Below are 19,047 nucleotides of genomic sequence, written 5' to 3'. Positions count from 1 at the left end.
CTATTAAAATATTAATATTTTCTCTCTTACTGTATTTCATAGTGTTTGGCTGCTGGTTCAATTATTATGAATCGTGAAATAGAGAGTATGGCTATGAGGCCATTAGCCAAGGATCTGACCCGAAGCCTAGAGGAAGTTAGAAATATCATTCGTGACCAGGCCTTAAGGGATTTGAACCTCTACACAGAAAAAATGAAAGATTCACTCAAGCATTTTGACGTCCTTTTTGCTGAATTTGAATTAAGGTAAAAGATCTGAAGTACATGTGTTGTGAGCGTTGGCTTGGCTCCTACAGCTGTTGTGTGGCTTGTTGGTTTTTGGAAGTTGGCTGTTTTGTTCTGTTTTCTTTTTATGGAAAAAATATGTAATTTTTTTATTGTGGTATTTGAATCCTTCAGTAATTTGTTGTATTGTTAGGTTTTTCCTTCCAGTGTAGCAATAATGAAAATTAAATAGCTTTTTAGCAATCAACATTTGCTCTATTCAACTACACTATAATCTTCCATTTGCATACTGGCATATGGCATTTGAGGGAGGTTTTCCAAGATGCAAAAAGAAGCCATAAATCTCTTCCCTTAATGTTTTCTTTATTGGAGGAAAGGTGACAAACAAGAGACTTTTTTTAAAAAAAGTATGATAACAAATAGTCTAGAGATTATGAGGGGTTTTTTCTCTTGTGCTTAGAGATACAAACAAGATGCACCCAGTGAATTTAAGAAGGCATATTGAAATCTGATGAAGGAAGAGCTTTTACACAACCCATAATTAACCGCAGGAACTCACTGATTTAAAAACTTGTGATTGAAAAATGACTTGGGGGTTTATAGCAAAAATAAAACTAACTGCTTTTGGGGTGAGAAAAGTAACTGCGTATTGCATCAAAGGTCACATTGACCAAGTCTTGCATTGTGCTTCAGAATTTAAGCCAGCTTCCTGCATCTGTTAGATGTTTGTGGTGCTGGGCATAGTTAAAGACAGGATACTGGACATATCTATGGATCTAATATAATACAGCCATTCCTACCCTAAGCAGAACAGGTTTCTCAGACTTGGATAGCATTTTAAATTTTTCTTGGGAATAATCCATAGACTGTCTTGTCTCCCATTCTGTTTGCCCTTCATCAGTATTCATATTCTCTTGTATTATTTTATTCAGGTAATCAATTTTTTCTGATTCAAAACCTCATCATTATACTGTTACATTGAAAAACATTTTAATTGAAAAAGTTGGCTAAAACCATGCTTTTAAGTGTTGCTTTGAGTGCAGATGCCGATGACAATCAGTAACTGGTTTTTGACAGTGCCTGTGCAGTTTCTGGCCTATCCATACCAATTCTCTACATACAGAATTTTACTTTGCCATTGTTTTGTAAACAACTTTTTCCCTTCCTGTGTTACGTATCATCTACAAATGACTGATTAAGTAATATGGTGACAGAGAACTTTTACCAATGTTTCTTACCTTGTGAATTAGTGCTTTTGCATGTCCTTTCACACAGAAATGAGGCCAACTTCTAAGCCTCCTAAATTGTCTCTTGCTGGGTAACTGAATGTCACTAATATTATTTCAGGCAAAACCTTTCTAGACAAAATATGCTTTTTAGTCAGGTGTTTTTCTTAAGCAAATGCAGAGTAAACTATTCTATCTTCAAGATGTGGCCATGAAAATCCTTCTAGGACCTAGCTCTCTGTGCTAGACAGTATGGAATTCTGATTGCTAAATGTATGTAATTATATTTCTAAGTTACTGCTGAGTTCCACTGCCTCAATCTGCAATAAGTAAATCGGCTGCATTTCTTACAGATTCTTACCCTGTACAATTTTCATAGTGAGTGCTGTCAAAATAAATACAAAATGGTACAGGAAAGGTTAGGTTTCTAAGATGATTCATCCTAAGTTTGTTTTGATTTATAATCTGATTTGTTAACATACTACTATTTTACATGCTCTATTTTATAATATTCATAGTTATGTGTCAGCCATGGTACCTGTGAAGTCTCCAAAAGAATATTATGTACAGCAAGAGGTAATCGTACTTTTCTGTGAAACTGTGGAGAGGTAAGCATTTTAGTTAAGTACTAGATTTTACTTTCTGTATTTACTTTCTTTATGAGCTTTTGTAGAAATACTTTAACTGTAGTCTTTAAGAAGCATCATAAACACCAGGTATTTTGCTTTTCCAGTAAGTATACAAGTACAAAGTTAAAAAGCATTAAGCATGCTTGCCAGGTCCAAGCCTATGCTTTTTTGTTTTGTAGACAAAAAAAACCAACCCAAATTTAAGAAGCCCAACAATAACAATTTTGTTGGTATGCATAGTTATAGATGTATAAATGAAGACTAAGCTTTTAAATAAGCTAAATATGTTTAAGGCATCAAGACTTAATGATATTTCATGCAAGAATACATGGGGAGATGATTCAAATCATCTGTGAACTTCTAGTGATTATCATAAAGAACTTGTAAAGGCTCTTTAAAATCTTAGAGGATTGAAGCTTGACTCTATATGTATGAAGAGATGATGTTAAAAAAACCAAAACCAAACAGTCTAGCAAGTTCTTTTAGGAGTATAAGGTGATAGGAAGAATGTGAGTTTGTTTGGAATGTGCTGTATTGGACAACTTTTTTTTTTTCCCCTGTGACAGAGTAACTAGCCTAGCAGGTGGGCAGTAGAGGGGAACAGCATGTGAAATACCTAGCTTTAGTGAGGTTTTGAGCAGTACAACACTGCTCTCAAAAGGAGACTAGTGAACCATAGCCTGGGTGGAATTATTAGAGACCACTTGACTGTAAAATGCACTTGGAGTAAGTGTTGGGTTTATTGTCATATTAGGAGAACTTGTGAGGTAGGACCCTGGATCTGGTATGATTGATACTTTCATTAAGGAATGAAGGACTACAGAGCACACTGCCACAATCTGTAGATGACACCAAGATCAGAAGTGTTTCAGGCATTTTAAAAGACAAGATTACAACTCAAAATGGTCACAAGTAGGAGGAATAACCTTCCATCAGTCAGAGAGCTACTGCATATTTGCCCAGTAAGAGGAAAAAGATGGTTTCTCATTTGCAGCTTTGGATAATCTGGCAGTGGGCTATAGGACGGAACAGGGAGTGAGAGTGGGCCATGCACTGATGAGTCCATCTACCATTAGTACAAAGCAGTGCTTGCTTTGTGGTCATTTTGCTGTCCACCAATAGTGGTATTGGCAAGACAAGTACTGATAAGGAATAAGAGAAAGTTGTTGTTTCCATCCTTTTGGGGACCAGTCAGATCTCAGCGGGACTAGTGTGCAGTTTTGAGTGTTGTCTTACACACTGATATGGACAAATCGAAGAAGTTTGAGGACGTTATGAAACTTATGAGGAAATTAAGAAATTGTGAAGAAACCTGGGAAACATAGCCAAGTGAAAAGCCTAAACAAATTGGATTTTAGTCTGAAAGGGGCTTAAGATATTTGAAAAGTTATTGGAGGACAATGAAGTGTCCGCCAAATATTAAATCCTTAAACTTCAGTAATAGTTGCTGTATAGAACTGTTGGGTTGTTTTAGTTTGTTTTGTTAGTTTAGGGGGATTGACCGAGATGATTATAGCAAGTTCTATTTGAAAATGAAACCAAAAACTTTCCCCTATTACTTTAAAAACATTTACTTCAAAAACTCTAAGCGCTGGTGGTTTTCAGTAACAAGCTGAAGCTTGGCATGAAATAGTAAAAAGGAAAATGGCATAAAAATTATTTTGATTTTGGATGGCTGTAAAAGCTTTAAGTGTTTAAAGATTTTTGTTCTTATATTAATACTTTTTTAAAGCAGAGACTACGGTCAGTTCCACACATAGTGGTTTAGATTCTACAAAAATAGTTCATGAGTTACATACTATCAATTTGGATTGGCTTATAACAATTTTTTCAATTTTTTTCCTATTGAAATATATTCTTTGAGAGTTTGATCTCTTACTAATTTTATTCTTCTGCTTAGAGCCTTAAGGCTTGGATACCTCACTCAAGATATGATAGATGACTATGAACCAGCTTTAATGTTTACAATTCCAAGATTAGCCATTGTATGGTAAGTAATTTTTTTAACTACTCTCCACTCTGCCTCATTTAAAGATTTATTGAATATTTCAAACACCTTGTTTAGTATTTTGGCTTATTTTATTTCACCTGAGTTTGCTTGTACTTTCTTCTAAAAAAGAATCAAAAAGAGGATTATGTGGAGGGTTTTGTTTGTTGGTTTGGTTTGTTTTTGTTTTTTTTTTTAAATCATTACCACTTTAATGTAGAATATCAAGAGAAAAAAAGAAAAGAGAAGGTAGAACTCTAAATGTAGAAGACAGGAACCTGGAACAATTGATCAGTCATCCTCCAGAAAGAAATTAAAAAATGAAGAACATCGGTCTATGGAATGTCACATTGTCAGAAATATTTTTTGAAAACATGTATTTTGTGTCACTCAAAAATTATATGACCTATGGATACAAGTCTTGAAAACCAAAAATTTTCAATAGGAATTATGTATTTTTCTTAATGACTCTAGGTTCAAAAGGAATTGTCATGGCAAACTGCATTGTGACCACTGAGTTAGGCTTAAATCTTTTCAAGGAAAGTATTAACGCATATAACTTATGTGTAGGTTTGTGCCCTGTATTGACCACTCAAGACAGCTAAATTAAAACAGTGGTTTTGCTTCATGCAGTTTTTGCAATATTGAACAAATCAGATGCATTTTTCTTAATGAGTCTTTTATAATTTAACAGACAGCAGTTTCTCTGGAGTAAAGCCAGCATATTTTTAATATTTTACCATTGTGAATGTTTTATAGTTAGCTAATATAAGTAGTATAATTGAAGGAAATAAGAAACCTCAAATCCTGAGTGTAATACGCTTCTCCTCAGGAAATCCTTGTGGCCTATTGTTCCTCTTAAATAGGATATTGTCTGTAACTGTCATTCTAAAAGTAATAACAGTAGTAATCTGATTATCAAAAGACAACGTGAATGTGAGAACTCAGTTTGAAGCTGCTGGAACACACAATGAAGAAGAATACATCATGACTAACTGGAAAACCAAGGGCGCTCTGGACAATACACCATGTCATTCCCAAATTACAAAGAAGGATGGGGAGGAAGAGAAAAAAGTTAAACTGCTCCTAAGTATCCAGTGATTTTTAAATAAATCCCTGCCATGTGAAGTTCCACAGAAAAACTACACCATCAAGATAATAGTGTTGTCTGGAAGAAATGCAAGCCTTTTATTTGTACTGTGAAAGGAGACGCTTTTAAATGCAAGACAGATGCAATGCAAAGTTGTCATGCTGTTGCTCTGTGTCTTAATGAGAAGGACGGGTCTGGGGCAAGGAAAAGTGCTGGATCCCATTGGTCCTCTAATAGCAAAGCTTTAAGGAATACTTAATTTTTGTGTAAGGTTTCTTCTCAGACATCAGTTTACGATATGTGTTCGGTAGTGTATGTTGCCTAGTATGTTAACAGGCGTCAGTGAACTTTGAACCTAGTAGGAAATATTAAGACACACTTTTTTCCAATTTTTACTTCTTTCCATGTTATAACTATATTCAGGGTTTGATTCAGAACTTTCAAAGGTCAAACCTGTACAGAGGCCATTTCATAATTGTTCTTTTTGTAGTGCGCTAGCCCACTTCTATTTTTGAAAATGTCTTCTGAGAGTTAAGCTCTATGGAAAGCAAACTATACCTGAAAGCCAGAGGAATGGTGATTATACATCAGTTAGAAGTTCAGTGAGAGCAGCCTCAAGCCTCCACTCAAAAGTAGTAACATTTGTTTAGGCAGAGCATAGGACATGAATCAGCAATAACTACTTTGCTTTGTGGCAGCCTGCTTGTTGAAGCTCAGAAAGCTTAGAAAAATAAAAGTATGTATCCTTGGTAACAGGATAGTTTGTCTTAAGCCACCAAAAAAATGGGTGACTTGCAAAAGAAGCAACTTCTCTCTCTCTCTCTCTCGTCCCCTTTCCCTGCTCCTGCCCTCAAAACCCTAGTCCCCAAAGCAATGTTGATCAAGTTTAGTAGTTGAATTTCTTCAGTCCTCTGTTACCTTGAAATTCTGAACTTTCTGATGGCCATATTCAAGCCTGATGGGAGACCATGGTACTATCCTGGTACCAGGGCATAAGCTAGACTCTGGGTTTATTAACAGAAGAAAAAGAGCAGTAATTCCCAGATGGTAAATAGAGTGTAAGTGGTCCTGGTTTTAATACTTTGGTGGCATTCATATAACTTGCAACATCAGCTTTGATGAGCACTGACTGTAAGGGCAGGAAGGGGAAAAGGGCCTGGGAAAAATAAAACCTGCGTAGTCTCGAGTGTGAGAACATGCGATCCATTTGCCTTTGAGAAGCATAAGTTGTTTTTGCAGTGAGTAGAGGATTAAACAGTTTTAAGCAGAGTGGTGCCTGGTGTGGGTGGAATCCACTCTCTTGGACTCAGTGCGGTATGATGCAGCAGATACAGTGAAGAAAGTGATTTTTGTTTAATTGCGGATACACAAACAGGTTTGGGCAGTAGTGATTCGATCAGGAAGAGTTATTGAGTTATCTACAGCAAAGTACATGGAGGCTTTCAGGATCATGAACTAACCTCTTTCCAGGGAAATTTCTACAAGTGCTGAGTTGATTTAGAAGCATGGCATTACTAAAATGTGGTTTATGTGATTTAGCAAATGTGTTTTATTTTTTACCACATGTTAATACCAGGTTGTATTTATCTTAGAGGTAGAAAAATAGGAGCTGAAGAGTTAATTGTCTTACATAGAAATTATTTAGACTGGAAAGAAAAAGCCTTTTACAATCTCTTTCAAGTCAGTGGACTTCCCCAACTTACTTGATAATCAGTTTCTTGGGTTTTGTTTTTTTTTGAATGGGTCAGCTGCAGCAATGATATAAATGTTCTTCCCCTTATGTTTCCATTGCTTTTCCTCCCATGTTTAAGGGGAAGTGGACAGAGGGGAGGGGATCTTTTTCCTGTTGCTTTAAATAGCATTTAATTCTAACTGTGGGTGAATAAGACAAAAATAAGACAATATGTAACTTGAGTGTAGTTCTAATGTTTATGTACAGGTGTTTTTCTGACTCCGTATTCAGTAGTTGCTCTGTGTAATGAAATTTTCATTTTTGTGTGTGTTCGTGCATGTGTTTGAATTACAGTGGCCTTGTTGTGTACTCCGAGGGACCATTAAACTTGGACCATAAACCAGAAGATATGTCTGAACTCTTCAGACCTTTTCACACTTTGCTAAGAAAAATAAGGCAAGTAATAAATGATGGTTGTAACTGCTTCTCTTCTGAAGTGAAAATCAGAGGCCTAAAAAAGAACTCATAAATGCCTAGAAAGTTATCTGTTTGCTATGTTAACCATAAACTGCTTTTTTCTCTCATCTGCCTGATATACCCATGAAATAACTAAATGTAGTTTTTCATTTCATGGGAGCTTTCTGAACTTTTCAACTCTGTGATAGTTTCTTTTTTTTCTGAATATCATTTTATTATATTTCAAATTTTCCTTATGGTTGGATGATGCCTGAAATACTGAAGTTGCAGTTTATTTTTAGGAGGTCCTGTTTCTAATTAGCATCAGTGTTTCTGTTTAAGTAGGCTTATTACATTTTCTCATTATGTTATGATGCAATACTCAGATCTTTCTTAATCTAATAGAAATGACTATCAATTTTTCGTATTGCGGATCTGTTTTTACAGGATGAATCATTTTCTGTGTGCCTCTTTTCACAGTGCTTCCGTCTTGGTAACCATTGGAGATGTGGGCTTCAGCTCAAGTATAAAGAGCATTAAAATATTTTTTTCTTAATTGAGGTCTTTAGAAGACCGATCTGTTACTTTGGAGAAATCAAGCTGTATCTTTAAAGGCTCTTTATATTCAGGGTTTTTATATTCACCTTTAAGGTATTTTATCTGGGTGTTAAAAAAAACCCCTGTTTTCTAAATCCATAAGTCCTATTATTTTTGTAGAAATCAAATTTATATACCAACTGCAAATTTTTTTTCCTAGAAATCTCTATAGAGATAATTTGGCAGAAGTTTTTCTTTCCTGTGTCCAATTTTCACCTGTTTATACATTCCCTGTATGTCATGATGACAGTTTGATGTAAGAATAGTTTTCACGTAGATAAGTTTATCCAGATTAATCTCCTCTCACCCGTTAGAGGTGAGGCACCTCCTGAGGGAGAATGCAAGCTCTGTCAGGGATGATTCAGAGAGGAGCCTATTTCTGAAGTTAGCTTTCATGAATATCCAGACCACATCCTTTTGTGTCCCTTCAGGACTTCCTACTATTTCTTTCTAGAAGTGATACAGTTTTATATTTAGGTACATTAATGATATTTATATTGAAATCTCAAAATTGACAAATTAACATGTTTGGTGATTGGGTTTTTTGAGCGATTATGGTTTTATAAAACTGTCTAAAGAAAAACATAAATTGAGGAGCAAAGCTTAAGTTAGAGGGAGGCAATAAACTTTCATGGTACTGAAGCTCAAAACTCTACAAAGTTTTCATTAAAATACCTTATTTCCAATATATGGCTATCACAGAAATTTTCACCAGCATTCCACTGGCTGGTTAAAGCCAAAGAATATTTAAAAGCTAATATACTTCTCATAATCTGTTCTTCCTGCTTACTCCTTACATTTCACAACATGGAAAATGAAAATCAATGAAGTCAGTTTATTGTTTAGTCCATTTTATTTTCAGTTACACTGAACTTAATGCTTGGGTTGAAAATACATTAGTAACATGCTTGTTTGTTCAGTAACTATAATTTTCAATACAAATTTCAAAAAAATAAAAAGACTTTCAGATTCATTTTTGGAAAAAGTTCTGATACACTTTAAGACTTAACGTTTATTCTGTCAACTCAACTGAGCATTAAGAAATGTGATTTCAGTTGTCTAGCAGACAAAATTTGCAAAGTGTTCTTACTGAGACAGCACCTATCAGCAAAAATTTATGCAAGATGTAATGTGAAATTTTATCTCTGGCAGTCTCTGAATTGGAGGAATATCGAGGTACTTGAATACTTGAAAGAACTGGGCTCAAAAAGATCCTTTAGTAATATACTTGAATGAAAAATATGTTGAATGAAAATAACAATGAGATACAAATAAATGTGCAGTTCATGTAGGGTAATTTAAATTACTTCTTAAAAAGTACCTAAGCTGTCTAGATTTTTTTTTAATCACAGATATTTTTTTTAATTTATCAGGCTGCAATTCCTACTCAGTGAGAATGTTCACAAAAACCTATAAGGGAAGATGGAATGAGATATTTTGTATTGATATTTCTGCTCCTCATCAAGAAGGGAGCATTTTTTCCAGGAGTCTTTCTCCAGTCTCTGTCACCAATAGTTAGGGCATGAAAATAGATTGAAGTAGTCTTCTCTTGAAATAGTTGCATCTTGTATTGCAATTATGTGCCTGTTGTAAGAATATAGAACAACATCTTACTGCAGAATATGATCACATCCCAGTGAATTTCTCTGTAAAGTTCTATAACTTTTAAGCCAACTGAGTATTTTAACTCATGGAGTAACACCAAATATACAGCTGATTATTTGGTAGGATTACAGGTAATTTTTAAGCTATATTACCCTAAAACATCCCTACTGTCAAAGGCAATGATAAGTACTGTATGTGCACCCACATAATTAAATTGGAACTAGCAGAGGAAAATATCTATTGGCTAGGAAAATTTTTGGTATCCTGTTGGTGGCTGGCAACTTTGAAAACAATACAGATTGTGGAAGCTCTCTGAGCAAAAGCAGTAAGGGTTCTTGTTTTGGTAAGGTTGAGCAGCAAATGATGACTTTGAATGTTTTAATTAATACCTAAGCCAGGTGCTTGTGTTGATTTTTATTTTAGATGTAAAATGTCAGCATTGGTATTTTATACATCTACCAATGCGTAATTACATAGTACTGTTTATCCCTGTTCCTTCTAAACTAAGACATTTGAACCATTTCTGCCAAACTACTGTAATCTGCCTAGTAAAGTATACAAAGCATATCATCTAGTATATGCATAGATATTTAATTTAGATGCCTGTGACACTGAACATTCAAGTGATAAAATATTACCTATACTAGATATACATTTGAGGCTGCTATACAGAGATTTTCAGAGGTGAGCAAACTGGGGATTTTGCAGTACTCCATAATTTTGCCCTTTTTCAGAGCCCTCTGCTTGCCTGGTGCTTGTTTCTGGACCATTACAATTGACGGCAGGGTCCCAATGGATTTTGGTGGTGCAGAATCAAGCAGATTGCAGATCAAGTGGTGCAGAATCAGAGGATCATACTATTTTGAGTACACTGAAACGTTTCTGTATCATTGACTAGAAATCAAATGCTGTATATCTGTTGTCAGTGTGTTAAAGAATGTGTGGGGGGGGTGAAACTCATATGCTTTTAAGTGTGCACAGTGATTGGGGGAAAACTGGTTAGTGTTTTTCCAAGGTGGCTGTGTTTTAAAACTTTGAGTTGATTTAAAACTTTTGCAGTAGAAGAGTACCAGTGATATTTGTTACGTATCAGTGTTGGTTTCTCAGTGTTGATGTATCAGGGCAGATCTGGGCACTTTGGTGTGCTGAACTCAGCCGAGCACTGCAGAAGCAGGAGAATGCAAATTGTATTCCTGTACTTGCATCATGCTCTTACGGTGGCAGCTCCATAAGGACAGCTATTTATGCTCTGTTCAGAGCATGAACTGAAGCACAGGCTAGCAGTAACAACAATGCTGTTCTCTGAAAACAGACAATTTAAAATTCTAGTCAGAGTACGAGCAAAGTTAATGAAGGAGGCTTGGAGAATGTGTGAGATCAGTGTGCTTGGGGTTTTGTGGCCCTGTCCTCTATTTAGCCAAATTTGTTTTTAAATGGACATTTGGCCTCAGATCTTTGAAGAAGTAATGTCTGCACCCTGGATATTGGCAGTAGAGTAAAATATGTTTATTGGTTTTGCAATAGGCAGAGTAGATTTCTACTACTGCTTGTAACAAGCAGAGTACATCTTAAGAACTTGCCTTGGTTTTTTTGCCAGTGGCTGTAGCTACTGGAAGAAAAATGTTCCTCATATTTTCAGGGCTAGATTGCCTTCCTGTGATACTATGCCAAAAAGAGTAAAAGCAGGTCAAACCTGAACATGTGCCTTTTTTAAATTCAGTGTTTTCTAAAGACTCTGTGAGAAGGAAGCGCACTACTGCTGTTAGGGTGGATTGTAGAAGCTCTCTACCTGCAGCTTCTGAATAATGAAAGCAGAGGGAGAAGTTCTTTTTTCCATATGAGCACAGCACTTGCTTGGATCTAATGACGAGTTACAGATGCTTCAGCAGAAAGGAAATGAACCATGGAAGTAGCTACAACTTAAACCTTACAGTTTAATAATGATGTCTGATGTTTAGTTTTAAACTTTTCAGTAGTGACATTTAACATTTCTTTCTGTATACTGGTTGACATTAATTTTATTCTCAATATTTATATAGGCATTTTAAAACATGCCACGTTCCTAATGTTGGCAGAGAATCCTGTATAATCTAATTTTGAGCAATTTGATCTTTTGGTGATAGTACTTGGAAAAATATTTGGGTTTTGAGTTAACAAGTTAAGAATGCAAACCATTGACTGGAAATCAAGGTGTGAGATGTTGAATGTTTCTTTGGAGTTTTTTTTTTGTCCTCTTGGTTAGACTGAAGTTACTCTTTTAAGGGAATTCTTTTAATATGTGCATATTATTATTATTACTACTATGCTGGCTGTGTACTAGCCAATTATTTCTAAACACATGAGGAATAATGGACTCCTAGCCTCTGTTTAAGCAGAAGGTCTTGCTTTTCTCATCCTTTCAATTATGCTGAAATATACTTGCTGGCCTTTGAAAATGTTGACAGTGGTTCTCGACAGAGGATATTTTCATATGTGGTTTCTAATTGAGAAGTATAGTGTAAATTAAATTCAGGCCTAAAATCAAATGCTGCTGTGTCTATGGATTTGTTTTAAAGTTACAAAGTACTTAAACATAATGGCCTCAGATAACGCTTTGGTTTTAGGTGCTTGTAGTCCTGAACTGCAATACTGAGGACACTTGATAACATTGGAGATGCTGCATGTCTCTAGAAGACATAGTTTAGTAAATACCTAAATGTTTGCTTTTAGGCCTGCCTGATTCTTAACATCATGCGGAAGCTTAACTCCCTAATGACTGAGTTACGTGTCTGAGGCAGGAGAGCGCCAACTTCCAGTCCCTGTTTCAGTGAACAGGCTTCTAAGACATCAGTGGTGCATAAGCGCTTTTACTATTTTTAATGAATTCCTTTTATCTGATAATATAATGGTGTGGAACTTCTGTCTTTTTTGCAGAATAATTTTCAGAATCTAATACAAAGTATGGCAAATTGGTTTGCTAATCAAAGTCAAATCTGTGAATTAAAAAATTAAAATAACAAAATATATCTAATTGTGGATATCACTTTCACTATAAATAGATAGAGAGGGGGAAAGATCCATTTTTTGCATGTGTTTTGATTTATGTTGGGGCTTAATTGCAAGGATGTAAATAATTTGGTACCCTGCATTTGCATGAGTAGTCTCAAATTCAAGTATAAGCAATCACATGTGTTCTGAATATAAATACCAAATGCACCTTGAGTTACACAGCTGAAAGTACTCTGTGCCCCCAAGTTCTAGATTTTTGTACTAACAGTAAAAGTTTTCTTTGAAATCTGTAACATTAGTGCCTCCTATGATTGCAAGTGTAAGGTGATGTGTGTATTCATTTTCAGGGATCTACTTCAGACATTAACTGAGGATGAACTGCACACGCTGGAACGTAACCTCTGCATCTCTCAAGATGTGGATTTTCCTGTCAGAGCAGATCCTGAAGTACCCTCTGTCATTACACCGGGCATAACTGCGACTTTGCCTGCTAAGGAGCTTTCAGCAAAAGCTGAAAACACAGAGGCTGAGCTGGCTTGTTCTATGCAGTATGATGAGCAGGAGCTGGAACAGCTGAATAGGATGGTACACAGAGTTGGAGATGAAATGTCTTCTCTGCTTTCCCCTCCAAGCATCTGTCAGTCTCCAGCTCACAGACCTAGCCTAAGAAATATTTCTAGCACAGAAGCTTCACCAACAAGACACCATCTTGACAATTTAACTGATGAAGAGGACAGAGTGTTTTTTATGGATGACCTAGATGGAGCAGGAGAAGCTCTTGCTGGGTTGGATTCAGTAAGTGACACTTTTGCTTGGGTGAATAACCCCTGCCACGATTCAAAACAGAACCTGCAATATAGAGATGCTTTGCTGTACGAGAATGGCCATCAGACAGAGGAAACTTTGCTTTTAAAAGATGCTGAAACTGACTTAAGCAATAATAACAATATTGAAGATAGCAAACAGATGTCTGGCATTTCAGTTCAGAATTCACGCAGCTGTCTAGAAGGTCTGGACTCACAGTTATACCTCAATGGTTGGGATGCGTATGCTGATGATGCAGAAACAGCAGAAGTGATAGCTCACAGGACAGGGGGAATGAAAATATCTGCTACTGTAATATTCAATCCTAAATCTCCCTCTAGCTCAGAATCCCCAGTAACAACTCCGGAAGCAGCTATTAGTTGTGTTCCTGGATCTGCTAATCCATTAGCAAATGAGGAGGAGGATGAATCCCATAAACTCAGTATAGCTGCCACAAACTGTCTGATTAATTCCTGTGTGTGTTGTGGCAGCTGTGAAGACAGCAGGGAGGACAGTGTTGAAGGTTTAAAGACTAAACATTCTGCAGGAGGTGTTGTAAATGCTTCATACACATTAGTAAAGTCTAAGGAAATGGACCATGTAGATAACTTGGACAATTCAGTCCCTGCACAGGAAACATTAAACCCTGAAACTTCTGCTTTGTTAGCAGAAAGAGACTTTGGCAGAGAAGAGCAAAAACTGCCAATCTCCTCTAAGTGCCTGGCACATTCCTCAGGTTCACAGGTAGGGGCAGAAAATGACTCACAAGGAGAAGGAGAAAGCATCTCAAATCAGCAGAAGTGGGAGAAGAGAAAACTAAGTGAGAAAAAATTGGACAACGGTGAAGATGCTAGTAGTGAAAGAACAGCAAAGGAAGATGTAAAGTCAAGATCTAGTTCAAGGTAAGAGCAACTTGATGTTTTGTTAGTAATTTGTGTGCAAATAATTTCCTATATCCTTGTACTTTAGTGAGTGGTGTATAATTAATGTTGATTTTAAAGAAAATAGTGTGTTTCAGGATTAAGGAATTTTTCCATCTACATTTTTTAATGCAAGTAGCTTTTTATTGGACTTCAGCTTTTTTGGAAAACACCTGGAGAACACCTGAATTTTAATTGTATATCTCTGTCATTGAAATCAAGTACACTAATCTTAACCAGTTTAATGTAACAAAGAGTGCATTGCTGCTATGACATTACCTGCGTCATTACCTCTGTTGTTCTCTGCTGTTTTACAGGAAAAGTGTGTCTGGCAGATACTAAAAAGTTAACTTCTACATAAGTGCATGGGATTAAATTGGCACCTAAACACATTTTACCTTAGCTTCATTTGAGAGAATGGGCTTGATCTGATCGTGTTGCCTGTGGCCTCGAGTGTATTTGTGAATGTCTGTGTGCTGAATGAGCCTAATAGAGTGCAGAAGCAGCTTTTAAACCTATTAGACCATTTCAACGAAAGCTGATAGAAAAATAGAGGTCATGGATTAAGGTTCTACATATTTAATTATAATAAGGAACTAGATAACAGGGAGAGACCATAATAATAGTTATGTTAAAGAAAATGCCATGCTTCAGCTCAATTTTGATTAGACATTAGGGATCCTACACACATCAGTAGGAAACCAGACTTCATTTTGTTTTACTGTTTAGGGGATAACCTGTTTTGTAGTAAGGGATGTCCTCAGTTTCCCTGAAGTATTAATATAATAAAGCAGAGGGAAGAAATTAAATACAGGTTATTGTTTTCTGTATTCCTGTGACAGCTTTCTTCCTTTGTGCCTTACTGTGTCAGTACTGCGGAGGTCGTGTGTGTGATGCAGCATCTTTTTGTTATATGTGTATGGAATTCAGGATAACACAGTGTGGGCAGCTTGAACCATGAAGCATTACCACAATATAAAGGCTACAGATATAAACAGTTGTTTAATAACATAATAATTGAATTATGAAATATTTTACTGGTAGTGGAAATAGAATCAAGAGTTCTTTGCCCTGGAGTTAATTCCTCTTACAGGTTAAACACAACTTGGCGTGCACAAAACTTGACTTTTGAGAAGGTACTTTTATCTTCGTCATTCTGAGTATTTGCAATCTTAAGCTTGTAAGTATGATCATGTTCAAGGCTTTATAACAGGGTTTCTGAATGGACTTCATTTTAAGAAGTAATTCACAAATCCCTTTGACATTTCATGCTTTTGCAACGCTTCAAGTGGAATATTCCTTAAAAGTAATTACTGTGTGTTTAATTAGTGTCCTGATAAATCATACATAATTTACAAAACTCAGATAATTTGTCTACTAATTTTTACCTTGGGTAGGATATTAAGTGAAATTTGTGAGAACAAGTCTACAAAGTATAATAAATATATGTAAGCTTCTTTTTCAGCCTCCCACGGTTTGTGGATGTAATAACGTCTTCTCCACATACTTGTCCAGTCTCTGTTAATATTCTGTAAAAACTTTGTATGAGAATTGTCCTTTTACAGAGAGTTCTGTAGGCCCATGTTCCTCTGTGTCCTTTTGTTTGCTCTGGACCTGGCTCTTAACAGCTTTGAATGGCTCCTAGTTCCTGCCTGGCCTCTCTGCATCGGTGGTGATTTTGTAGACCTCAGTCGCTCTTTGCCTATGTGGTTACTTTTTCAGTTGTAAATTCACAGCCTACTTGATCAGAAGTTGTCCATAGCTTTGATCATTCCTTTTGTCTTGCTCTAAATCTTTTTCAGTTACACTATTTCCTCTTAACTGTAAGTGAATCAGAATTACACTTACTCAAGATACGAGCAAACCATGGATTTACACAGTGGCATAATTATTTTCGGTTAATTTTCCAATGGCTCCCAATATATGCCTTCATATTTTTTGCACAGTGGCGAGCTGATGGTTTTTTTTGAAGTTGTCTGCCAAAGCCCCAGGATCCTGCTTTGTGAGCTCAGAGGCTGTTATTTTATATCTGATGCTAGAAGTGTTCTGTCTGTGTTTACCAATTGAATCTCATCTTGCCGTTTTATTACCTGTTATTCAGACATTAAGATCCTGTGCAATTCTTCAATCAGCTCTTGTTACTATTACCCTGAATAATTTTGCACTGGTAGCAACCTTCAGATCTCACTGCTCTCCTCACTTTTGCAGATCGTGTGTGAAAACAAAACCCCCAGGGTCCTAAAGAACTTAAGCAGTGACTTCCTGCTCTTCTGAGAAGTAGTTATTTAACAGCTCCTCCCTATTTACGGTTAAGAATTATTTATCCATTTTGTGCCCCTTCCTTTTATGCTATAGCTCCTTAGTTCTCTTAAAAGCCTTAGTGAGGTACTTTGACGGAAGCTATTTGGAAATCCAGAGGCTGCCAGCCAAGTCACCATTCTTTCCAAGCTTCTTGACCCCTTCAGAGAGCTCCCAAGAGGTTTCCCCTGTAGAAGCCATGTTACTCCTTGCCAGGCAGACCCTCTTATTATTGTCTACCTATTTTAGCTTTTGATATATTCTGTTAAGTAGCTTGGTATGAACATCAGGCTCACAGAACTAGAGTTGTTTGAATCCCCTTGGAGTCCTTTTTATTTTTAAAGATTGCCACCTTCAAACTCCAGGCATCATGAAAGTTTTAAATGAGAGATTAATAATTCATCTGATTCATTCTTGAGTTCTAAAATTCTTGATCCAGTTAGTGGGTTTTGTCTGTTTTCATCATAGCTTCTTCCACAGTTACTTTGTTGATTACATCTAATTCTCTCTATTTGTTATTGAGACTACAGTATGTCTGTTATTAATTGGCAAATACTCCATCTTTGCAGAAGTGGAGAAATAAGATGGAGGTATTTTGTTACTAGATTGTTGCTCCTTTATTTGGAAACATTCTAATATTAACTCCTTCAGTATATTCTGAGACACACAGATGCTGGGGATCTACTGAGGATTGGATTAAAAACTTATCTGTATAGATCCTTAGTTTCCTCATATATATAGATTCGGTTCTTGCCTCTGAATCACGAGTCACGTTATCACTAGAAGAGATAATTCAGTTACAAAACAGAACTTTGTGGACCTTTTCTTACTCATGCTGCCTGGGTGGTGACGAATCACTTCTTTTCAATGGTATTTTTAAATGGGAAGATCATATTAAGCTTCTGTGACTGCTCCCTATTACATGCTTGTGAATGCCAACTTAACCATAGGGGAAATGTTGGAGACAGTAGATTATTTTCAGAATGATGGACCCATTAGCTAGAACAATAAGCAATCTAATATACATGAAATAGCTGCAGGATATGCTCATTCATCAAATTGATAAATGTATTTACTTTCTAGTTACTGTAAGTCACCAACCAGGGAAAGAAGATTTTATTTCCCTTGTCTGAATCAAGTGGCTGTCAAATGTGTACATTATGATATAAACTGCTTCTTTTAGTAAATCAATTCTTATACTATGCAATATGACATTATAGGTATAATTTCAATGATCCAATCAAGTTTACTGTAATTAATCTTTAAACCTGAAATACCTGGTATTTCAGGCTTCTCCATCTAGCCTCAATATTCAGTAGAGTTCAGAATACAGATTAAATACTCTTCTACTTAAAAACATGTCAGTACCCAAATGTTACTACTTTGGTTTTTAAGTCATAGCTGGTGTTATGTCTTTCTCCATTATTTGCTTTTAAGTATCTCAAAGATATAAAACACCAAGGGCACTGAGAGTCTTGGGCAGCAGCATTAACAAGATGCAAATATGAGAGAAGTGCTAGCAAAGATGTAGTCAGTATCTGATGTGCTGAAGGGACAATGTGATAAGTAAAGGCTGTGATGTAGCAAAACAAACTGTTAGAGGGGGGAAATTAAGAGTTGTACAGAGGATGATGAAACTGACAAAGCAGCGTTTGGTGTGTTGGGGTAAAAAAGGACGTAACACCAAAACAAAGCTTTAGATCTGTATCTAGTATTTCCTTCTTTTTCAACTGGAAGCAAGCTATACAGATTTTCAAAATGTTTATTCTGTCATAGTATTCTGCTGGCTTTTTCCAAGGGGGAAGAAAATTACAAAGAGTGATGATCAGCTTTTCCTTGGTGTTTTGGAAATACTTGGCTTTCTGTTCTTTCCAGAGTTGAAGAGTCTTTGTAAAACTGCTAATTCTTCTATGTGTTTTATGAAGTTTGGCAGCTTGTTTCATATTGTCATGTAATGCTAGTGTTTTCATGTTTTAGTCTTAAATACCTGGTTGTGTTGTGTGTTTATTTCTCTACATACTGACCTTAAACCAGTTCTGATATAAAAAAAGGGTTCTTTATCATAGTTTCTCGTCTTTCCACTGCAGGTCCATTATGTCTAGCTTAAATTATACTTTTTTTGCCACTTTCCTTGATCTATTTGGTGAGTGTACTCTTGATGAAGCCTTCTACACTGTACCTGAGAACTGGCAAAAGGAGCTGAAATTGGTAGCGGGGAGAACTTCTTAATCTTCACGCTTTCTGCAAGCTCTAGCTTCTAGCTGTGTCCATCGGCTGTTAGATGCTGGCACTGTTTGCATTTATTTGTGGGGGCTTAAAAAATAGAATATTTTGCCATATGCTTTTGCAGTGTAAGGAGGAGGAATGAGGCATCCTTGGAAAGCATGTTTTGCTGTTTGCTGATCTGTATTGCAATTCTAGAATAAGATGAATAATTTATTCTTCCCCAGCTTGGTATTCAAGTTGTCCCATTTATTAGTGATGCAATTCTGTAGTCTAAAATTGTATATATTGTAATATACTTGCGATACAGACTATTGTAATATATAAT

The 19,047-nt window shown here is 36.2% G+C and overlaps 1 protein-coding gene across 3 annotated transcripts in view; it reads left to right on the top strand.

Annotated features, from left to right (window-relative positions):
• ZFYVE28 (zinc finger FYVE-type containing 28) overlaps positions 1-19,047 on the top strand; it is a 164,128-nt gene that overhangs the window by 105,890 nt on the left and 39,191 nt on the right. For 2 of the 3 annotated variants that reach the window (XM_075019455.1, XM_075019370.1), the window contains exons 4-8: positions 43-245; positions 1,969-2,058; positions 3,980-4,069; positions 7,183-7,284; positions 12,822-14,180. In XM_075019455.1, the coding sequence (XP_074875556.1) occupies positions 43-245; positions 1,969-2,058; positions 3,980-4,069; positions 7,183-7,284; positions 12,822-14,180 (1,844 nt within the window). Of the gene's footprint in view, positions 1-42; positions 246-1,968; positions 2,059-3,979; positions 4,070-7,182; positions 7,285-12,821; positions 14,181-19,047 lie in introns of those variants that run through there. The other variant, XM_075019541.1, reaches the window with a different exon arrangement.

Source organism: Buteo buteo, chromosome 1 (genome assembly GCF_964188355.1).
Source record: "Buteo buteo chromosome 1, bButBut1.hap1.1, whole genome shotgun sequence".
NCBI lineage: Eukaryota > Metazoa > Chordata > Aves > Accipitriformes > Accipitridae > Buteo > Buteo buteo.
This window is presented reverse-complemented; position numbering and strand designations above follow the sequence as displayed.